The 22996-nt window shown below is 38.5% G+C and overlaps 1 protein-coding gene across 2 annotated transcripts; it reads right to left on the bottom strand.

The window, feature by feature from the left end:
- Positions 1–656: 656 nt before the first annotated feature.
- DNA2 (DNA replication helicase/nuclease 2) lies at positions 657–21528 on the bottom strand. 2 transcript variants are annotated; one of them, XM_055721105.1, is made up of 21 exons: positions 21407–21528; positions 20431–20610; positions 19209–19392; positions 17661–17806; positions 15979–16104; positions 14882–15101; positions 14241–14358; positions 13774–13939; positions 12100–12294; positions 10897–11127; positions 10301–10417; positions 10097–10206; positions 8913–9022; positions 7705–7929; positions 6399–6592; positions 6198–6287; positions 5913–6105; positions 3422–3511; positions 2624–2806; positions 2344–2490; positions 657–1727 (listed from the first exon to the last, which is right to left on the bottom strand). In XM_055721105.1, exons 1-21 carry the CDS (start codon positions 21415–21417, stop codon positions 1671–1673), a joined length of 3093 nt encoding a protein of 1030 aa, XP_055577080.1. In that variant the 5' UTR covers positions 21418–21528; the 3' UTR covers positions 657–1670. The 2 variants fall into 2 exon arrangements, with proteins under 2 accessions (XP_055577080.1, XP_027672910.2); XM_027817109.2 differs by lacking the exons at positions 19209–19392; positions 21407–21528 and having other exon boundaries at positions 20431–20561.
- Positions 21529–22996: the final 1468 nt, after the last annotated feature.

Raw genomic sequence — 22996 nt, 5'->3', positions numbered from 1 at the left:
CCAGCAACACATAATGCGCTAAGTCCATATGCAGCCTGCGTTTTCCTGCAGTATCAATGACTTTCCGCTTCATAAAGCTGTTCTAAAGGCTAACAGAAAAAGTAATTTTTTACTTTTACAAGATATCACTTCGAGACATATTCATTAGAATGCAAGAGTATTTAGAGACTACCAGATCAAAATGTTTTCTTATCTGTAGCTCTCTACTCAATCTAATTTTTACCATGTAGTAAGAAAGAACACATATTAGAAGTAGATAAGGAAACACGGAATTGTTCTTGTGACTGTTCCTCACACAACTTTGTGGAGGGATAGCAATGCCTCCAATTTATTGATTTATTAACTTTAATAGCATGAGGAAAAGTTCTTATATGAAATTATGCTTAGCCAGGAAAACAGATAAGCTAAGTCTTAAAGATTTTTGTACACCTAGATCCTAAACATAGAAAAATATTTCTAGACAATGATATGTTATTGTGAAATCACTACTGTAATAAGGGTATAATTTTTATCTTTTGAAAAACCCAGAGCACATACAGTTGATGAAGCATGTATTTTCACCTGAAAAAGAGACTATCCTGTCAGCTATTCAAATTATTTTCGCACTGTTAAAAATATTTGCACAATATAAAATATTAACAAAATATAAACAACTATAACAAAACCAACATCAACATTTTATTTCAAGTATTACAAAAGTTAAGGAGCAGTTAAAAAAAAAAAAAAAAAACAAAAAGAGTGAAAAAGCCCACATTTAACATCTGGAAGTTTGTCTGGAACTATATGCACACAACTATTTGACATGGATCCAAGAGAAAACAAATACTAATGGTTTTTAAGAATAATAATAAAAAAATATTTTATGTTTCCACCAGTGATCTCTGAAAGAAGCTTCTCACTAACAGTCTAGAGTATGAGGTAGTATAACAGTGTTTTACTATGACCTTCAACTCGGCAGCATTTCACTTCAGATTTATCTGCTAAATACATTAGTTCATAAAAAGGGATGAGATTAAATGATTCACCACGTCTCAAAGATGTATGCAAAAATCAAGGGATTAGAGAAGTCATCAAGGGATCTTTATGAGGTCAATTAAGTTATGTATATAAATATAGAAGATTTCAGTATTTTTAAAAGCATGTGAGGTTCTGAAGAAGAGAAAGAAGTTTATCCTAATTTTTTTTTTTCCAAACAGCACAACACCACAGCATCTTAATTAGGAATTCTAATAAATGGAATTAGAATGTATTTTACATACAGTGAAGTTTTTAAAACCAAACTAAGCCCAGGAAACTATGACTTGATGCAGCATAGGTTTGCTACCCCCTCCTCCTCAAGTGTTTCGTATTCACCTATGCAGATGAGTGTTTATCAAGCTGAAAGTGAATGTGCAAGCAGCCATCCAAGTATGGGAAGGAACCAAGTCCTTCATATTTCTGGTTTGTTACAAGTATACCGGTACTGAAACAACTCGGCTTATTAAAGAAACAAACATGCGGTGTCATTTTACTGAAAGGAAACCTTTAAAATAATTGAATGCAATTTCTGTTTGGGCTTCACTCACATTAAACAGTACACATCAGCACTCATACCCTACGAATCAGTTATTTACATTGAACAGCACCAGAAGAAGATATGTGAATGCCTGTAAAACTCTCCATCTTCGCCATCATAAAATGTTACATTTGTGGATACTTTCATGAGCCCCTGCTGGAAGATTGAAGATGTAGCAAGTTAAGGAAGCACTTTGATAACGTATCGCTTTCACAAGACTGGTTTGAATGTGTCTTGGTGTTTTCAAAGGAAGGAGCTGCCAAGGTCTTCCCTATTTAAACAGAAGATGGAAACACCCATATAGTTAAGAGTAAACCGAGTACCATGCCTGACAAAGGAAAAATTAACAAGTCATCTGAAAGTTACACCATTTTCCATTCTAGCAACATTATTCATGAACTGTTCTCTCACCAGATACGTCTAAATGCATGGTATTTCTGAGGAAAACCACCATACTGACATTAAGATGCCAAGAAACTAGGACAATAACAGAAAAAAAAAAAGTGTGAAAGCATTAAACATCAAAAATTCAGGCCTCAAAATTAAAAAAAAAAAAGTCAAAGTTGACTTGCAAATCAGCACGGAATTTCCTGCTTTTGAAGACAGGTGGCTTTAGAACCTTCACTATTAGCTTGATCTCAAGCACATTTTATTAGTACATTTTGTACCTCGTTGCTGATGTTGAATATATATCCTAAATAATGAAAGACCTTTCCACCCTAATCTTAATCTCAGTAAGTCAATCTTACCTTCCCCCCTTCACAAAACAGTGTAGAGAAAAAGGATATCATTGCCTCAGACTGCAAATGGCAGAGCAGCTTCTCTAACGGAGGATAGCAGCACAGGAATGGAACGCAGCCCACCATGATCAGTTTGTGCTTGGCTCTCGTGATAGCAACATTAAGACGTCGCCAGTCCTTCAGGAGGGTGCCAAGCTGTTAAAACAAATGTAACTTGCTTTTATTTTTCCTACTTAAATGTCAACATTTAATGTAGATAAAACACAGATTTTCAAAATTCATCTAAGTATTAAAATTAACTGCAACAAAGTTAGTACAACCAACTTACATTTTCATCACTACTGTTCCTAACAAAAGATACAATTATGATACTTTTGTCTCTTCCTTGGTATTTGTCTACTGTATTGACTTCCACTCTGTTCTCATTCAATTTTGCCATCAAATCAGTGATTGTTTTTAACTGATGTCTGTATGGTGATATAATGCCAATGTCTGAAGGCTTACAGCCAGCCTAAATGAAAAAACAGAAAAAGTCACGTCACTGCAGTTAGCTTGGGATACCCGTTACTGTCAGAAGACCCTCTAGGATAATTTTTCCCCCCCCCCCAAACAGTGCTGCAAGATATTGTATCTAAATTAAGTTGTCTATGGAACTCTAGCAATAACTGGTATTAACTAAAGAAATTAGAAAATATTCGTTACTGCAAGCTCCCAAGCTTCATCTTAACCTAGCACAGAGGCATATATCCTCGAAATCCAAAATAGCCATTTTTCTTTCTTCCTCAAATGGTGAGCTAAACATTCAGAACCACTAGTCTGTACTGCTCCTGAAACCGGTTGGATGAAATAGGGAAGACAAATTCTCATCTCTTCCCTCCCTCACAATAATGTCCTCATCTCTTAAAGTAATTTGGCATCCAGCTTTTTCTGCATCCCAAATCCAGCCAGACAAGGGACAGGGAACTTAATGCAGACCTCAAGCTCCACATTTACACTTAGTGGTAGCCAACCTTACATTTATCCTTAAGACTATGCCTCAAAGAATAACCCAATACATACAGTCACTATAACAATGTAAAAATGATTCATTATAAAACTGTCCCTCTGAACAATGTAAAAAAGATACCTTAATAAATAAAGAAGTGAGCAAGAACACTAATTTAGCTTCTGTCACATTACTGACACCACCTCTTTCCGCATGTTCTGGTGCTGGGACCTTCAAAAATATAAACAGTAAATTACTACTATTGCTATCTACAATAGCATACTACATTCCGATCCCTAACTCACTGTATCGTACATGTTATTTATCCTAACAGTTTTAATAAAAAATAAGCCTAAATGCACAATTTTAGAGTATAAAAGCCTATACTGCAAAGTAACTTCAGAACATTCCATTTGCAAAGCGAGTTGAAAAAAATCTGCTGAAATGAGTTTTAGTACTAGCAAGTCACCTTGAACTGCCAAAGCTTGATCATCTGACTTTTCATACAATATATAGTGAGAACTGTAAGGGGGAAAAAAACCAAAAAAACCAAAAAAACCACCAAACGACATTTCCCAACCTGACAAGGTAAGAGAACAAACTATATTTTATATCAGAATTTTATTTTAATGCTTTTCATCTAATGTTTTTTACAGTGAATTTTCCCCTTGCCCATAGCAGAAAGGCTTTTTTTTTCCTAATACTTGAAAGCCTACATTTAAAACTACAGGAAAAACTATCCAAAATGGTAGTACTAAATTTAAGCTTCCAAATGTAAAAAAAAAAGTACTCCCTGAATTTAACATTTCTTAACTATTAACTTACTTTCGCTCTATCATGTATGAATGATACCAGAAAGCCAGAAACAAGTTTACAATGTAAACTTGCAATTTCTGTAACACAGCTCTATAATTTATTCTCTTTGCTTAGCTCTTGCCTTTGCTAAAGTCTAAATATTATCATTAGCAATAAACGTGTCCCTGATGTTATCATTCTTCTAGTAAACTGTCATGCAAGGTAAACATCTGGTGTCAAGTTGAAACCTCTTTACTTAAGAGCAGTCTAAAACTGAGCATACACTGAACTGCTTTCCAGCTCTGAAATCCATTTACTACCTTACTCATTTACTATTTTACCCACTCCACTATTTGCCACTGATACTAATGACTTACATCAACTTTGTTTTCTTAGATGCCACTCTGTTCAGTTTTCCTTCTACATTTTTATGACAGCATTGCCACTTAAAGCAGGACGTGGTATAGTCTGACTTAAAGCAACACTCTCAGAATCCTATTACGATCAGTTTTACTTCTCCAAACAACCACACCAATATCATCTGAATGGCTGAATTTGGAGATCACTCTAATGTTTAACGTGTGGGTTAATACATAGTATTTGTAAGAGTATTCCAGGTAAGTGGCATCTGCTTGCTAGAGCAGTACCACTGTACACATGGAACCTGAGTTGTACAATATGCATCAAAAGCTTCACAAATCCAAGAATTCAACTGACTGGGTAGCTCGTTAAGTGTAATCTATGTTCAACGTCTCACATGCTAAAGCATGGTAAATAAACAAAAAATTAATAGATTGATAAACCCATATGCAACAGTGCTGCAACTCTATATACTGGTCTTCAAGGCAGTACATCTGCACTGCATCAAGTTTATTCTAGCATTCCAGCCACATGCAAAAACAGTAGTCTCTATTGTGTTGCTTAAGCAGGATACCACATACTTCAGCAAGAATCCTATTTTTCTGCAACGTGTCCAAGCTTCTTTTACATGGCAGTGTATTTTTAGTGTGTCGCATAGATTACAGAAGCAGAAAATATTTTCCTACATATTAGAAGACTCCACCGCCTTTTCCAAAACAGCAGTTTCAACAGCTACACAGCTTAATAGGTACTGTAATCAAACTTGTTTTTACACTGCTATCATGCACTCAGTCTAACCGTTGTTACAACCTGTCACATAACAACTAATTAAGACCTGTACTGTTTTGGGTTGTTGTGTTTTTTTAATTCACTATTCTGAAAAAAAAAATAAAAAAAATCACACAATCACACCTAATAAGCCTCTAAACTTGCACGCGCTCAAGTTTTCTTCAAGCAGAAAAGCACTGCTTTAATTAACAGTTGGTTTACACCCACACTAGCATTAATGTAGCCAAAAACTTTTAGAGGAAAAAAGTTCTAAAAGCTAGGTCTCACTTATGATAACACATGCTTATATTTATATTTTGTTTGCATAGTACACCAAAAAACCCAAAACCAACTTTGGCCTAGAATGTCATTCTACAGTTGCAAAGGCACCCAATATGGCTACACAGTTTTAAGCTACACTCTGTACATGAGCATAAAGTTCGTAGCACATACAGTATTTTCTGAATTATCCGAATTAATCTTTCCGGCTGCTCTTAGATGCAGTGTTTCCACCACTAGTTGTACCACCCTAACTGATCAGCTATACTAACAACCTTTCTTGCATGTTGCACATTTTGCATGTAACTAGAAAATGATTTTTTCAAGTTATATATTTTACCCTACCTAAGCTGTATGAAGTTTTACGTGTTGACTGTATTGAGAACTTTCATCAAAAATACAGTTTTGAAAGGAGAACATAAAACTTTACCTTCTCTGTGTTCAGAAAACACACAGGTGTGTCTGGATCAAGTACTTCTTTCAACCATGTTTTTGAAGCATCTACAAGCTCCAGTTTCAATTTTTTTAGGTTGGGCAAGTTAGCAGTGGCATTTGACACCTTCTCTGAACCACATTCCAGTTTGCCTTCATACACTAACATGTTACTTAGAGACATAATTTTACTGAAGATTTAAAAAGCAAGAAAAAAACATTAAATCTTGCTGTTTCAATCCCACATTAAAACCCCAATGCAAGAAACAGACATTTAAAATACCTATTCATTCTGTATTGCACAGTTAATTGGACAACAGCATTTTGGTTTTGTTCCAGCCTTTTAAATAAGCTTTCACTCATGCCAAGATCTCTGTTACAAAACAAAACAAACAAAAAACCCAAAAACATGTCAGTCAAAACATTGCAAGAGCCTTCCCAGAATTCATGTTACTAGTAACTGTCCAGCAGCATTTTATCTTACCTTGCTTCTGCATTCAGTACAAGTGGAGGCAGCTGCTGATGATCCCCTACCAGCACAAACCTTTTGGAGCAGAATAGCGGGCCCAGACAGATAAGCTGGCTTATTTGGGAAGCTTCATCAACTATACAGAAATCAAACTGCTTCTGAACAAAGATGGGGTGATTTACTCCCATACAAGACGTTGCTACCACTGGCTGAAAAATTGAGACACGCTTTAAGGGTAAGATACATCTTACATCTTTAGCACTACATTTTCCAGGTTAAAAGAAAAAACAATTATTTCCCATTAAACTAAACTAAAAAGTAAAATACAAGAAATTAAATTATTAATCCTAAAAATCAGACAAGCACACCTTACGTACATATTGGCCTCACATTCTTGCACTGATTGCAAGTGACAAATATAAAACAGCTTTAGAGCAGACTGTAGCAAATTGCTCCTGCCACGTGTTCAGATTGATATCAGGTCCTACGCATATACAATTCACATAGTGTGCCAGTATAAGTACTGTGGAAAATGATGCTCTTTCTTGTAAATTCCAAAGAGCAAACAAAACAATAGTAGCATAGTTCTTCCCACTACTATGCTTCCAGTGCAAGCAATCCAAAATTACTAAAATATGAATCAAGTCACTTCCCTTATGACTTCAATCACTCCCCTGCAACGCCTATCAACAAAAAGTAAATGGCAGCTTTTGCAAAGTCAGCATTTACTCCAACTACTATGTAAATGAAAGAATGTACTACTACATTCTTTCAAGAAATTTAATTCAAAGCTGCCACTGACTCAGTTTACCCAGCTCCCATTATGGTTTGCATTAATATCCACACCAGTAACACTACTCTTTCAATGAAAAATTAGTGTTTGGCCAGGCCAGCACATCACTTCCTCTTCCCCATCTGCTGATGTACAAGTGGCACAACAAGCACCAGTGGGAGGGAAAAAGGGACAAACAGCAGCAATATGTGAATAATGATGGAGGAGGTTGCAGCAGTTTATCACCACTCCTCCACATAAGATCTCAGATAAAAGCACTGGAGTTTTGGGGACTTATTACTTACAATGATAAGTTACTTTGTATGTACATAAACAATGATTTTCAACTTTTAGACTGTTAATGTGGGTCATTATTGGCTATAAAGAAACTGAAGTGATGCAGAGGTTGAGTATCTTTGTCAGCTCAGACTTCTTATGGCAGTAACTCACCCTTGGGATGGGTTCCTTCTCTGCAGCATTCAAATAACCAGAATACTAATGTAATTATCCATAATAATTTGCAGGACTAGCAAAAAACACTTTTCTCACCTGACTATTGTAGACCTCTTCCAAATCTGTTACAGACTTAATTGATTTGGACTTGCAAATTTCTTCTTCTGTAAACTTCCGTATATCTGGATGAACCTTCTGAGCTCGCCCCAAGCGTAAGAAACCAACTTTGAATTTAGCTAGCTTTAGCAGGATATTGTCTACAGCAGTGTGTGTAAAACTAGTCAGAAGAACACTAAAGCCACAAGCAGAAAGAATTCTCACCTAATGAATGACAAAGGGAAAGAAAAGAAAGTTGTTAGTTCATATGGAAGGATCAACAATCCCATGTTTTCTAGGTAAAAAACACAAGATGTTTTGGAGGGAGTCAACAAGTATGACTTCATTTATATCAGTCTTTCTGGCCAGATCTACCAGCTAGCTATTGTCCAAGCAATATGGGCAACAGACCTGAAGGTTCTCATGAACAGCTGGCTTACCCGACACGCTGCCAACAGTGAGAGCTACGAACACCCATGCACATCTGCAAATGTACTGAAAAGAAGGAACTGCACTCTAAAGATCCCTGCTGTAAGAATAGGTCCTACAGCCTGTTCCCACACTGTTCTCCATGACAATCTAGCCACAACAGATTCAGTGGAATGGGTGGATCCAATAATAGCAGCAGCTGCTTGCTCTCCAGCCTCCTCCTTCCCCACAAGTTGATGACAACTGGAAGTGACATGACTGCTATTTCAAGAAAAAACTTGCTCAGCCAACAGCCTGAATCCTACATCCATTCCCGGGGAAAGAGAACCACCAACTAGAGGAGATGGCTAGCAGGCTGCACATAGCTTCAGCACCATGGGTTTACACAACTTAAAATGGCCAAGTTACTGACTTCCTCAAGGCACTGCCTTTTTGAGCTGTAACTCAGGATTTCAGGACTTCTTGATATCTGGGGCCCAAGAACTCGACATCAAAGTGTCACAGAAGTGATTAAGTATCACACTTCAGTGTCCTCCCTCCCACGTATATTCCTACACAAGAAAAGAGAATCCTACTCCACAAAATACATTTTTAATTCTACCAAACATAAGTTCTTAAGTAAGAAGAAATACATTTTCTTCTTCGAAATTAAGCAGATACCAGTAGACTAAGCCATGACAAATAATTCTGGACAGTATGGTATAAACACAGTTTGTTTAACGCTATCCTCTAAATCTCACAAAAAAAAATAATTTGAACATCAAGGTAGACGATCTTACTAGAGCACATATTGTAGTAGTTTTTCCTGTTCCAGGCATACCCACAATAAGTGTGTAGTCTTTCGAAAGTAGCACTTGTTTCATTGCCTGTTTCTGAGGCTTATTTAGACCTTCAAGAAGAAAAATAAAAATGAGATGTCTACACTTCATAACTTTAGCAGTTACTAATTACAATGATTAATAAAACAAATCTATAGTTTCCTCTTCCAGTAAAGCCCTTAGAAAAGAACTGGGCAGAGTAAGTCTATAGGTTCTGATGAAGTAATGATACCAAACATAATACACAAGACACGTAGTACAGTGTCTGCACTACAGTCCTAGAAATAAGTCACTGAAGACTTGTTTATTTTTTAGACCTTTTGTGAATTTTTCCCCAATAAACGACCACTTCCATATGATATTGCGTATAGGCATTTCTATTTTATCATATCCAGTTTCATGTTTAAGCATATGGCTCAAAGCAAAGGGAAATGAGTTGCACATACAGCATCACCTTGTTTAGAAGAAACATTACACCAGAGCTGTTTTTTCCCAGTCTGATGCAATTAAGCAGCATGTTCCAGATTATTTGGACTAGGCAAAACTCAAGCAAGAAAAAACAAGTCTTCAGACTGAGTTTTATAAAAAGTTCCATCTGCTTTAAGAGAATTCAGTTAATTTTCTTTCAGAAATAACTGTCAAGAGAACAATGAAATATTCTCACCAAATATGAAACACTGCCACATACCTAAACAAATTTTGTTTTTAAGAAAAGTGCCACAAAGCATCACACACTACAGAGCAGCCAACAAGTCAGCAAGGGGGATAATACAAGTCAATGCTTACACTAAAGCTCATCTCCATACACTCCCTCAAAGTCTGCTTCCGTGTCTTAAGAGCCTTCCCTGTTCTTCCCTTTTGCAAAGGTTAGAGAGGTAATCATATGGCACTGTTTGAAACTGCAAGCTGCAGCAACTAACAAGAGTAAGATAAAGTTGCAAACAAGTATCTGGTCAGGTCTTCCAACTAGTTCAAGACTAATTTAATCACAGGAAGACATGCAAGGTAAGAACTTGTTTTTAATTTTTAAGCAGAAAACTAGGACTGGACCCCAAAGTAGGAAAAAAACCCCTTATAATTAGTGTGATAAATGCTTTGGTTATAGAGATGTACAACAGAGGGTTTTGGGGAAAGTCACTTTGTACCCTTTAAAATACTTGCAACAGTTTCCTTTGCTTCTGCAGGAAGGACGGAGCTCAAACGCTCAATAAAACGTGGTTTGTGGAAGTCAATTATCAAATTGCGGAGCCTTTCACTGTGGATAAAAAAACCAACCAAACAATAAAAGTTACCAGTTGAGAAACTATCTCAAAATATTGACAGTGTGAAATTAATCTGATTTTTCATACCTGACTGGGGAATCTTCCATCAGTTTAGAAAGGTTTTCAAAAGGGACTCCTACACCAAAATCTCCTTCCTCGTGATCCAACCTATATATGGTGTTCTCGGGGAGCTTTGACAAATTCCTGAAGGATGACAGTAACACGGACAAAATAATTCTGTTTACAAGCAGTATGTTGACGATTAAAGGCTTATTATTAAGTGTTAAGGGATACATTTCAGAGGTCCCAGAGTGAAGCAACAGCCAGAACACACTAATAACTGAGTGTTAATAATAAAACATGATCAGACCCCAATTTAAAGCCAATACAGTCTGAACAATGAAAGTTACTATTAACACTGTAATCACTGTATCCATATAGTCTCATATTGGAGACATCAGTAAATGGAGTTTTCAAGCATGCTTTTATTTAAACAGCCTAGTTAGACTAGCAACTACAACTGACCAAGTATTGACATTTTCCATCAATGTAAAAGAACTTCTGAATGTTCTTCCCCAAGCCCAGCAAGAAGATTCAGAGCTTTTTGGACACCCAGAAGTACCCTTCCTGAAGCCAGTATCATAGTGTCTTTAAACAGATGTTTTTCCTTTTTGTTCTATTACCTGTCCAACCAACAGGAGACTTTTGCCACACCGACTTCTCTAACATAGCCAGTAGCCAAACCAAGTAAACCATTTTCCTCTCCGCTCACAACCACTCTATCGCCAACCAGTAAGTTTTTTCCAGGTATGGCACCATTTCTACGTTGAAAAAAATGTAGATACTGTCCCTTGGAAATTTCCTGCACTTCATCAACTCTGACCATGTTCCCAACACAATCTCCAGCCTTCTCTCTAAAAGTATTAGAAAAAGATATTTAGTATCAAGATACTCTCAGTAAAAGAAATTTTAAAAGAAATGTCCACAAGTAAAAAAAATACACCACCCATACCAACCCCCAAAATCAAAGTACAAAACCAAAAAATCCCCAAAGCAACAAAAAAACCTCAACCCAAATTCACACAAGAGCCAGGAAGATTGAACAGTCACTTTACAATAGAGACTTTGACTAGAAAAGGATTGTAAAAATATGTAAAACCCTTGTATTTGTTCCAAGAACAGACTCTAATGTTTAGACTAAAGTTATCTATAATTTCCTGTTAAAAAACAAATACCAAAATGTATGGATCCACTCCACTAAGCTGTTCCATATTTGCTTGTAGAGTTGCTTGTTTCACTTAAAACCAGTTAGCTACATTTCACTTTTACAGATGCCTTGAAATGAGCATACAAACTGCCAATTATTTTTTCTAGAGCTACTGGACCAGGTGATGTATAATAACACAATACAGCAGCCAACAAGAGCCCTTAGTCTGCTTTTACCCACGTTCATAGCCATGCCTAGAAGCACGGTCCAAAATGCATCATTGTTTGCCAAGTAAACCTTCAGGGCACCAGCACAATGAGCTGGTCTCACAGCTAGCACCTAGCCTCTTCCCCCAGAGATGTCAAGAGAACAGAATTGTACCACAGAATTGTACCACTTTTGCTTCTGAAGACTGAGGCTGCAGTTTGCTCCTTCCTATGCATAACAATAACAAAAACCCAAGTATCATAGATTTACTGGGTTTGTATTTGCGTTATTAGGCTAATGTCTCCATTAGGTCACATCTCACAAAAAGCCTACCTATGCAAGTAGCATATTTGACTATTTCTACAAGCACTAGCAAATTTCTAGTTCTTGTAGTGAAAACACAAGAAACAGTGCCTCATTTCCAGTTACTGAAGGGAGCATCATTTGTACCAAATTAGAAATTACATCTTACCTTTCCAAAGCAGGTATCATCCATATATTTTTATATCCTTTTTTACCCTCTCCACTTTGCAGCTCCAAGGTTAACAATAGATACCACAGGCTGAAATACTCTAAGTGAGAGGGTTTCAGGTGCTGGGTCTCTCTTTCAATAATGGGTACCATAGCAGGAGGAAGACACACACTGTCCATCTTTTGCTCTACAGCTCTAGGAGTAGAACCAAAACACAGGAAAGAGTCAACTTGCATCTTTTTCCTTGCAAGTCCATATGTACGTAATGCCAATCTAATTATATACCTTAACATACCAAATAGAATAATCTACCATCACTGAAATAAAGTTGAATTTGTATCCTTTGTTCATATGAACAGTCTCATACTAGTCATTTACATCATCTCTATGATTTTGAACTAAGGAAAATAAGTTAGTCAAAGACCAATACCAATTAAAGACATTTCAAAGATAGTACTGTATACATTCAGATAGTTGATCCTTTGTTCCTTTTTTTGTAACATATGAATACTGTATTGAGATTAGATATAGCTAAGCAAAGGGGATTTAGTAGTTAATACACAAGCAGACTACAAGTCAATTTATCTCAAAACTGAGTATTAGTGAGATGGTATACCTAATCACTTATACAAAATGCAACCAAAGAGAAAAAAAGTTAATTCAGAAGTGAATAGCTACACAGTAATAATTCTGTTGCTGTAACAACTAATATTCGAAGTAGTATTTCACAAACACCAGTTTACAAAAAACATATCATGCATGCCCACAAATCTAGCTTCCTCAACATACAATTTTGCCACTACAATTTTGAAAACAACTAGGCATTATATTTACACAAAATCAGCCCAAAAGCTATCCTGTTCCAACAAACCATTTGATCTGTTCAACATACAATTTTGCTTCTGGTTTATGTGCAGCATAAAGACAAGACAAACTTACTGGAATTTTTAAAAAACTATTATAACTTTATGTGACAATGTATCAAATATTTGCTTATGGCTCCTCTTTAGCAGGAGACGCAGTAACATTTGGAAGTAATACCAATGTATCATTACTTGTGCGATACCCTGTATCAGGGGTCCTCAAACTACAGCCCCCCAGGGTCCTCAATCCGGCTCCCGGTATTTACAGAACCCACCCACTCCCCTCCCCCCCCCCCCCCCCCCGCCAGGGGTTGGGGGGGGGGGGGGGGGGGGAACCAAGCAGCCACAGATGGCTGCCTGCCACTTCATTCGTGCTCCGGCCCCCTCTTTAAAAAGTTTGAGGACCCCTGCTCTATATGGAAACAATCTTCTAAAGTCCAAGTGAAAGAGTTGTTGTCCAGCCCTAATTCAGCCCCAAAAGACTGCCCATTTCAACAAGTTGCAAGAATATAGCTTATTAAAATCATAATATTAACACAGATCTAAAAGAAACCTGCTCTCATCATCAAATATTTTGTTGAGATTTCTCATTTTCTATTGCAGAAGACACACCTGAGCAAACACATTAAGTCTCTGCAAGATCAAGGACTTGCACTATAGAAGTTGCAGCGGGATCTATGGAATATTCTTTTGCAGTGCAAGACTCCTCCATAAAGAATTATGAAAATGCCAACCATAAAAATGAAATCACAGTTATCAAAAGCTACCATTATTCAAGCTTATTTAAAAACACAAGTCACATTTTTTTTACCTGCTGTATAGAAAGCAATTGTGTATTTGGGAGCAATATTTACAGGCTTGACTGTCATCAATGACAGGAGGCAAAGCAGCAAGCTGTGAACGCTGTCTTCCTATGGCAGATTTATATGTACTGTGCTTTAAGTAGAAGGCCACATGGTTTCTTAACTTCATTAATTCTGTCAAGAAAAGAACAAACTAAGCTGATGTTTTTGGGTTTATCCGTAATAATTTCTAACTCAGAAGTAACAACCCATCAACTTTTTAGTCAGCTAAGTAGTGAGTATTCATAGCAAAATCCTAGCAGAGTTAACAATTGAGTTTTTAACATAAGCTTATTGGAATTAGTAACATTACAACAAGCAATATGTCCCTAAGTGCAAGTAAGTTCCTGAGAGTAAACCTTAAAACTATTACTAAAATGTTTCATTTTACCAACAATATGGTTTTATGCTTTCTGGGGAAGGGGAACAACTTTACCTCTTCGGTCCATGCGAGCTCCAGAAACAGGGTACATATTACCAGTTTTAAGATAAAGAAGAAATCCAGCTTCAGGATCAACTCTCCGTTCCAAGTTCAACAGTGTATACAGAACAACCTGCAAACATTTTATATAAACTTTTTACAGTGTATTAAAACCAAAATACATTATAAGCTGTATTTAGCTTTTCCATAATTTATACAGTTAAGCAGCCATTACCGTCTAGAAGCCGTAAGCAGTAAGCACCAGATCAAGGATTTCAATTAAAAGGCATCTTCCTTAAGAAAAACTTGTAACAAGGCTACCTCCTCTAGATCAGGCCAGCTATCTGGAAAGATGTACAATAATTCCTGAAGCAGCTTGCCTCCACCTAATACTTGAATCTAAGAAAAGACTAAACAACAGATATTTCAGGATAAAAACTATAAATGTGTTTGGAAGTGGCAAATGTAAATACTTCTCAAGCCTCAGTTCACTTTCATTTTGTATCAGCAGCTTTGGGCATGCCAGAATCAGCAGAACATAGATCTAGATTATACCACATACAAAGTGTTTCACATTCTTAAGAGAAAACAGGTCATAATAAAATAAAAGAATACAGGTAACCACTGACAGTGAAATTAGACATTTGTTTTTGTACCTGACTTCTGTGCTCTATGGAGTTAGATTCCTTGCCAGACTTGAGCTCCAATGGCATTATCCTAGACTGTACTCCAGACTGGCGATGGATTTTCACCCTGGCTGTAACATCAATCTTTCCTTTCAACCCAAACCTGGGAGACCAGATATTCTCTTCAATGTCTACGATACCTACAATCTCTATCTTAGAAGAGGAATCTTCAGGTTTTTCACCACTTGACCTAGGAAGAAAGTTAAATCAGAAGTTAACAGTTTCCCTTAATTCTTAATATTTAAACATTAAAATGTTCTGTAATGAAGTATTTCACATTTTTTCATTATAGGCACTCTTTAGGCACTAGCATTAGAAATAAAGTGCATCAAGTCTCACACAAACTACCTTACCCATTAACAGTGGAAGCATCATATCAGAAAGTTACTTTAAATTGCACATTGGCACATAGTTTCGCTATTCACCTAAATTTCAAAGTTAAAAAAGAATCTTAAGCTGTTTTTAATAGTTTTTGGTCTTTTCTGAATAACCATGCTCTATAACACTTAGTTTCTCCAAAAAGTTTAATGATATACACTGGAAAGTAGCACATCGATTTTACTCAGACCTGCCATTTCACTTACAACTTTAACACTCCAGGGTTATTACAATTAACTGCAAGAAGCCATAGGCAAGAGCTCAGCAGCAGTTGAGTTAAATCACCATTTCACTGATAAATTTATCTTAGTGAAGAATTACATTTCATTAATAGTTTCACATTCTGATTTGTACTCTTGCACATACTGACAATAACTTCTAGCTTAGTGAGTAGATCAAATATGCTTGCTTTTCCAGTTACTAAAATTTCTTTGTACCACACTATTTAGAAGTATTTTAAGACCAATAAGAATCTTATGTCAGTTCACCCTCAGTCTTATTATCTTCCCCAGAACTCACAATGGCAGCTAAACAGGCAGCTTTCAAGATGAGCTATTTTGTCAGTAAGGCCATGAATTAGCTCCATACCACTGAGCAGATTTGTTTAAGTATTGTTATAGAAACTAAAAGCGAACCAAAACAGGATATACAATGTACAATGGTTTTAACTTTTAGTTCTGGCTTCTTACAGTTTTAGTTGCATTTTAATTTGGTTAGCTGGATTGTACATGAAGTCATCCGCCCATTTAAAAAATGATGGCAAATATTCTTCCACTTCCTGCATTATTTCTCTTTGTTTCAGATTTAAGTGATACCTAAAAGATAAAGCCATACACATTAAGAATACAGAAGTATTAGACTTGCTGCTGGTTCTAACAAGATTTTGCCTCAAGTTAATGGAAATAACTGTCAAGTTTTAAAAACATCTATGAACTGTAGATTATGACAGATTCATTAAGGTTCATCTCAATTGATTAATTAATAAAATTTTAACTGAACATCCATTACAAGAGACAGAATACACTATGTTCATTTCTGGTGTAACTTTTGAAACTGCACATGTAGCATAATGAAAGCATCAGCACAGTAGATTTAATGAAACCCAACTAATTCTCAGAATGCAAGAAAGGAGTACCAGACTCATGCATTTAAAAATGGCTATTCCTATGCTTCATGCAAAATTGAAAACATTTTAAAAAAAATGCAAAAGACAGTTTGCTTTTTGTCTGAATAGACTGATCTGCTACTTGTTTTTCACATGCATTTTGACAGGCTTCAAACCATTTTAATTGGAAAGGAATCACGATCCTCTGCAGTTGCTCCAGTTACAGATATACAAGCAAGCAGAAGTCTTATTAAGCAGAACCTAATCATGTGGCATTAGATAATTCATTGCTGGCATTCACTGGAAATAACATTATTACTCTACAGCAACATAGAAAAAAAACAAGTGGGTTTTTGCACAAAGGTTCACACAAGTGCAACAGACCACAACCAGCAGACTTACACAACTTACTTTTTAATCCAAATAGTAGCCTACATATGCAAAGAGGAATTGCAAATCAACAGTTTCAGAGAGGCTCAGAACGACACAAAAGCCTTTAAATAACCTTAGCAGTCACAATTCAAAATATCTACCTAGAGCAGATAAAATTGTAACAAGATTTATTACTCTGGTTCTATTCTAGCTTCCAACCCATCTGGGGCTAACAGATACTGACCAACAGATATTGCCCAACATAAAATATGTAAAGCATAGATATAGTTGGGGTATTTTTTTTACATGACTTGAACTAGATTTTACTTGAGTCTGCAGTAAAAATCTTAGAAGTGACAGTCATTCATCTTGCCATTTGATGGAAATATGGAGACTACTTATTTGGCTAGCATTTCTATCTACTTTGCAGAGAAAAATAAGTTACAGGTCCTCTAAGTAACCTGATAAAGAATATGAAAATATCACACATGTCAATGCTTGCTTAGTCACAAGTTTCTAGTTCATCTCCTGAGCACCAAAATTAATTATGCTTGTCACATTTAACTCAGCTATGGGAGATGCCTGGAAGTTTAATGTTACAGGCACAAACACTCCGACCTGCTCAGCCTGAAAGAAAAAAAAACCCCACACATATAGTTACTTCAGAAGCATAGTTCGGATCTATAGAAGCAGCTCAGCAGGGAAGGCAAATTAAATTACATTATGAGACAGGGAATTATCTTACTAAAAGATACCCAAGTTTCATTAAGTAAGGTCACTTAGCAGAATATTCTCCTGGTACTAGCGCTACATTTTTTAATGTAGAACTCCATCTGCTAGTTCAAGTGTTCCCACCCTGTATTTCAAACATAAGACATCTGCAACGCTACTTACATTTCTTTGAGATACTTCTGTCCATACACAATTCTACTTGCTAGTTCTTCTACTTTTTCTTGTGCCAAATTATTTGTGACCGACTGCTGGAAAATTTCATGAAGAATTGTACCAATGAGCATTTGGCGCGAACCAGACTCTGAGCCCTGCAACAGATGTTATGTAACACACATTTTTTATATTTTTATATATATACACACACACACAAAGATTTACACCCACTGCACGCCAACTTTTCTATAAAATTTCTGGGTTTTATTTGCTGCACATTATGGACTACACTCATTTAATTGCAAAATCGGTAAGAGCTTTCACCTCACTAAATAATGTCTGTTCAGACCTGACTGTGAAAACAGCCGAATTTAAAAGGGTCTCTGCTATTGCCTTCTCATTTTTTACCCCAACTCCGATAACCTTAGGATACTACCCTTATGTGACTGACAGGTGCGAAACAGGCACAGATTAAAATAAATATTGAGCAAGTTTTGCCTGTGGGCAGTATTAATAGCAGTATTTCCTAACACAAAAGCCTTTACAATCTTACAGGTATTATATTTTACATGAAGCAGTTTCCTCTGTGTTATCAATTCACAAAATTATTCCAAATATCACCAAAATGGCTCAGAAACTCATCTAACCATCACCAGGACTGGGCTCTGTAGACTCCTAAGAGCTGAAAGTGTAGTAGGCTATGACCTCTGCACAAGCCATCACCAAACAACTGGAAATCTATCCCTGTGGTTGAAGTATTTACTGCTGTCTTTCATAGACATGGCACTTGACGGTTGCACTCAGCTAATGGATGGTATTATCCCAGAGTAAGGACCCTCTGCATTCTCCCTTGCAAACAATTAGTTTATTCCCACTACTCCTCTAATTAAGGGTTGACAGTATTTCACACTCTTAATCTCCTGTACTTAATTTTCTTGTTTCAGCCACAGGCTCCCAGCCAGTCTGTTTACCACTGCACTACAAATCCCTTGGATTTATATTCCTACCACTTCTGGAAGTTTTCCTCGGCTGAAACTGGTAGCTGTTGCTTCTCTGACATCCACATATCTGCAAGGGCACTACCACAAGAAACCCTTCCTCCTTTCAAGTTCCAGCAGGTGGATTCACATTCCAGAGTTAGCCCACACCAATTCTTAAATGAAGTGGCTCTCTTTTTTCAGAGGCTTTATACTTGGCCAAGTGTGGCTATGTTTTCCTAAGGGCAACAAGTAGAACATCCCTCACAAAGGATTCATATCCACAAAAACCATGGCAACAGATTATAAAAAGAGTTGCCAGAATTTTAAGTGGGAAGACCATTTCTTTGTCCCATTATCTATATTAAGAATACAGGATTATTTTAGCTGCAATTCTCAAAATAAGTCCAACCTTAGATAGACAGTTTGCATTCTAAATTATTCCATGTTATAAACATTACGAATAGCTGGTAACAACATTTTGCAATACGGCATCTCAGACAGTTTTACCATTGAGCTAAACCACCAGCCTCAATGGAACAGTAACCCATTAATACACTTGATGCTCTAGAACACTTACCCTAAACCTTTCACTCAGCACTGCTCTTCTCATACATCGAATGCTATTTGAGATCACAGTGCCAGAAAGCAGCAGATCTGGGTAAAGAACCAGGTATCCAGACTGTTCATTTATGACCCAGGTACCGGAGCTACACTCCCCTTCTAAATGAATTATGTCTCCTGGAACAACTGGAACAGACTCCCTGTAACGTAATACATTTGAACAACCATTTGCAAGCCATACACACGCTGTATTAGAAATTATATATTAATATATCAGTTTCAACATACTTTAAAACAGGTTACTATGATACTTTTTTAAGAATGTGACCTAAATAAATTCTGAAAGTGAACAGGAGAATTTTTACTGACAGAACTTCAATAATTTTGAGTACTGGATCATTCATCAGAATAGCCTGAATGTAGGGAAATCCTGTTGACTTCGAATCATTCCAGATCCATGTACTGAGCCAGTTAAGTATCATTACATTTATACTGGCATACAACCTCTTCATTACATGAGGTCTACCTTCTTACTTAACAATACGACTTGTTTCAGGTGGTCAGCAAAAACTAGAAATATTTTTATTGATTTAGAAATTTCAGGGTTCAAGATCTTTTACATTTTTCCTTCAAGAAATGGAGTTTTATACTTTTCTCCACCCTTTCAGGCTTTTCATGAAAAATGAAAAGCATTGCCAAGCAGCATGTGCAAGCCCATGTATTTCAAAAGACTAAGCTAGTCTCTTCTGCTGTAACATGCCATGCAAACGCACAAACACCTAAATTCGAATCCTATCCTTACTTGAAAACACTTCTGCAGCAGAGCTCAAGCTAAGGTGATTTTAACAAACTGTACAAAACCACACATTTCATACACGTAGCTTTGTACATTGGTATGTACAATGAGGGTACGTAATTCAGAAAAACTCTCCTAACTGCTGCAAGACAACACTTAAACAAAATCACCTGCTGGTTTATTTTCTTGCTCTTTGTTAGTACAAACTCAAATTAAAACTTTAAGGTAGCAATATCCACCAAACACAAGTTACATGACACCAGTTATCTCAAGATAAATATCCATTACACTAACATAGTGATGACTTTAGATAAACGTTATTTCAGAATATCGATCACTTTTAAGACAGTAAAACTCATCTCAAAGGCAACACAAAGAAAATTGACTTAGCAATCCAGTATTTCATCCTTTCTCTAGACATCTCCATTTCTGTATGCATTACCAGCCATTCCTAAGAATGCACAGTTCTGTGTCTTCCAGTGACTGAGATGCTGTAATTGTCAAGTGTTTCTCAGGGTCACTTCCATTTCTCTGTTTTACGCTGACTTCCAACACAAGGTATCTGTTGTTCAACCCATTCTTAAGTATGGTGTCAGAGCTGCCAGTCACTGTCTTCTGAAAACTGAAGTAACAATTCATTACAAAGACATAATACTATCTGAAAAAGAAAACAGCCAACCTATATATAAGAGGGAAAGCTTCAACTGTAAACCCAAATTTAACCCTCTTCAAATTTTACATGTATTTAGCATGGGGTTTTAGTTCTATACAGGTAAAAAGTAGGAAATCTGGTAACGTTTCCACGCTGTCTCTTTGGATGACAGTATGAAAACCAAGTATTTGGACATATGAGACATAAGGAAGGAGGCATAAATACTAAGTTATCTATTGCAGATAGGGCTTCTTTTTGGTGTCTATACAGCCATATTGATTTTTAATTATAACTGTACTGCAAACCCTATGCTTGCAAGAAAGCTTCTAACTCCCTGAACATTGTAACGCACGTAAGAATTCCCACAGTCACCCAAGTACCTCGAACACAAACAGCGAACTTTTACCCGCGTAACCTAAAGTTTATAAAATCGATATTCAAGGTTCTGTTCTCATCCGGCCAACAGCCAAATTTCAGACGGAGCAGCCACCCTCCTGACCCCGAAGGATGCCTGCCGGGGCTCCGCCTGGGCAGCGCTCACCCGAGGGCCTGCGGCCGCCCCGCTGCCCCCCCTGCCCGCCGCACATGCCGGTTACTCGCCAAGCAGCGGCGGGCTCCTCACACCGACTACCCCAGGCAACCCCGAGCGCTTCCTACCACCCCCGGCCCCCGGCGGCGGCCCTCAGGACTCCTTTCGGCCTTCCCGCGCCCCACTTTGAATTTCAACGTCTCCGCCCCCTTGTTCTCCGCCTCACTCGGCCGCTACCTCTCCTCCATGAGCGGGGCCTCCGCCGCGCACAGCTCCCTCAAGTCCCGCCTCAGCGCCACAGCCCAGCCCGCGCCCCGGCCCCGACGCGGACGGGCAGGCAATCGCTGGCCCCTCGCAGCACAGCCCCCACCCCCCCAGCTCGGCCATTGGTGGAAAGAGAGCTCGCGCAGCCAATGGGAGGTGCCGGGAGGGCGGCGCTCCGCGGTGCTGGGCGGGCCGCGCGCTTCCCGCGCGCGGGCAGAGGAGCTGAAGGCGCGAAGCGGCGCGTGGGTCGTCCCGCCGCTGCCCTGGGGGCGGGGCCCATCCGTGAGGGAAACTAACGGCCTTCCCCGGGCCCCGGGCGCCGGCCGGCACCTCTGTGCGAGGGAGGGCAATTCCCAGCCCTGTCTGTCGGTTATTTCCAAGCGTGAAGCACTGTTACAACCGTGGCCCCTCTTCTGATGCCAGTGCAGTAGTGTGAAGAAAAATTAGACGTGCCTTTTGCTCCCAAATGCTTATGGGTGAATCTCAGCCTGAGAGTCAAACTAGTTCTCTGATGAGAACTTCTTGTTACATTTGGTGCTGTTCACTGACAGACAGGCTTTCAGAGGTGATATGGAAGTTTCAGATATACACATCCTTTTGCTTTTTTTGGCCTCAAAACCACTACCTCAGCAAAGTATTCTGGAGCTGACACCATCGCTTCTAGCGAAGATTGAAGGACACAGGTACTAAATCTATATTTAAAACATGAGTATCACTGTTATGTAGTTTAAATTTCAGGAAAATGATGTATTAAGAGTTTGGTCTTCTGTCGCTTTAATCACAGAATCATGGAAAGGTCAAGGTTGGAAGGGACCTGGGGGTCATCTAGTCCAACATCCTACTAAAGCATCTTCACAGCTAGAGCAGGATGCACAAGAGTTGCATCAAGGTGGGTTTTGAATGTCTACAGAGAAGGAGGCAGCCTGTTCCAGTGCTCTGTCACCCTCAAGGTAAATAAGTTTTCCCTCATACTCAGATGGAACTTCCTGTCTTTCAGTTTGTGCCCATTGCCCCTTGTCCTGTCGCTGGGCACCACTGAAAGAGCCCAGCCCCATCCTCCTGACACGGAGCCTTAAGGTATTTGTAGACATTTGAGAAGATCCCTTCTCAGTCTGCTCTTCTCCAGGCTGAACAGGCCCAGCTCTCTCAGCCTTTCCTCTAAGGGGGATGCTCCAGTCCCCTCACCGTCTTCGTAGCCCTCCACTGGACCCCCTCCAGTAGTGCCCTGTCTCTCTTGAACCGGGGAGGCCAGAACTGGACGCAGCACTCCAGATGCAGCCTAACCAGGGCAGAGTAGGAGGGGAGGATCCCCTCCCTCGACCTGCTGGCCACGTTCTTCCTCACGAACCCCAGTACCCCGTTGGCCTTCTTGGCCACCAGGGCACACTGCTGGCTCATGGGCGGCTTGCTGCCCACCAGGACTCCCAGGTCCTCTGCAGAGCTGCCTTCCAGCAGGTCAACCCCCTGGCCTGTACTGGTGCGTGGGGCGTTTCCTCCCTGGGTGCAGGACCTTACATTTGCCTTTGCTGAACTTCATTAGGTTCCTCTCTGCCCAACTCTGCA

The sequence above is a fragment of the Falco cherrug genome, chromosome 9, assembly GCF_023634085.1.
Source record: "Falco cherrug isolate bFalChe1 chromosome 9, bFalChe1.pri, whole genome shotgun sequence".
In the NCBI taxonomy this organism is placed as follows: Eukaryota; Metazoa; Chordata; class Aves; order Falconiformes; family Falconidae; genus Falco; species Falco cherrug.
This window is presented reverse-complemented; position numbering and strand designations above follow the sequence as displayed.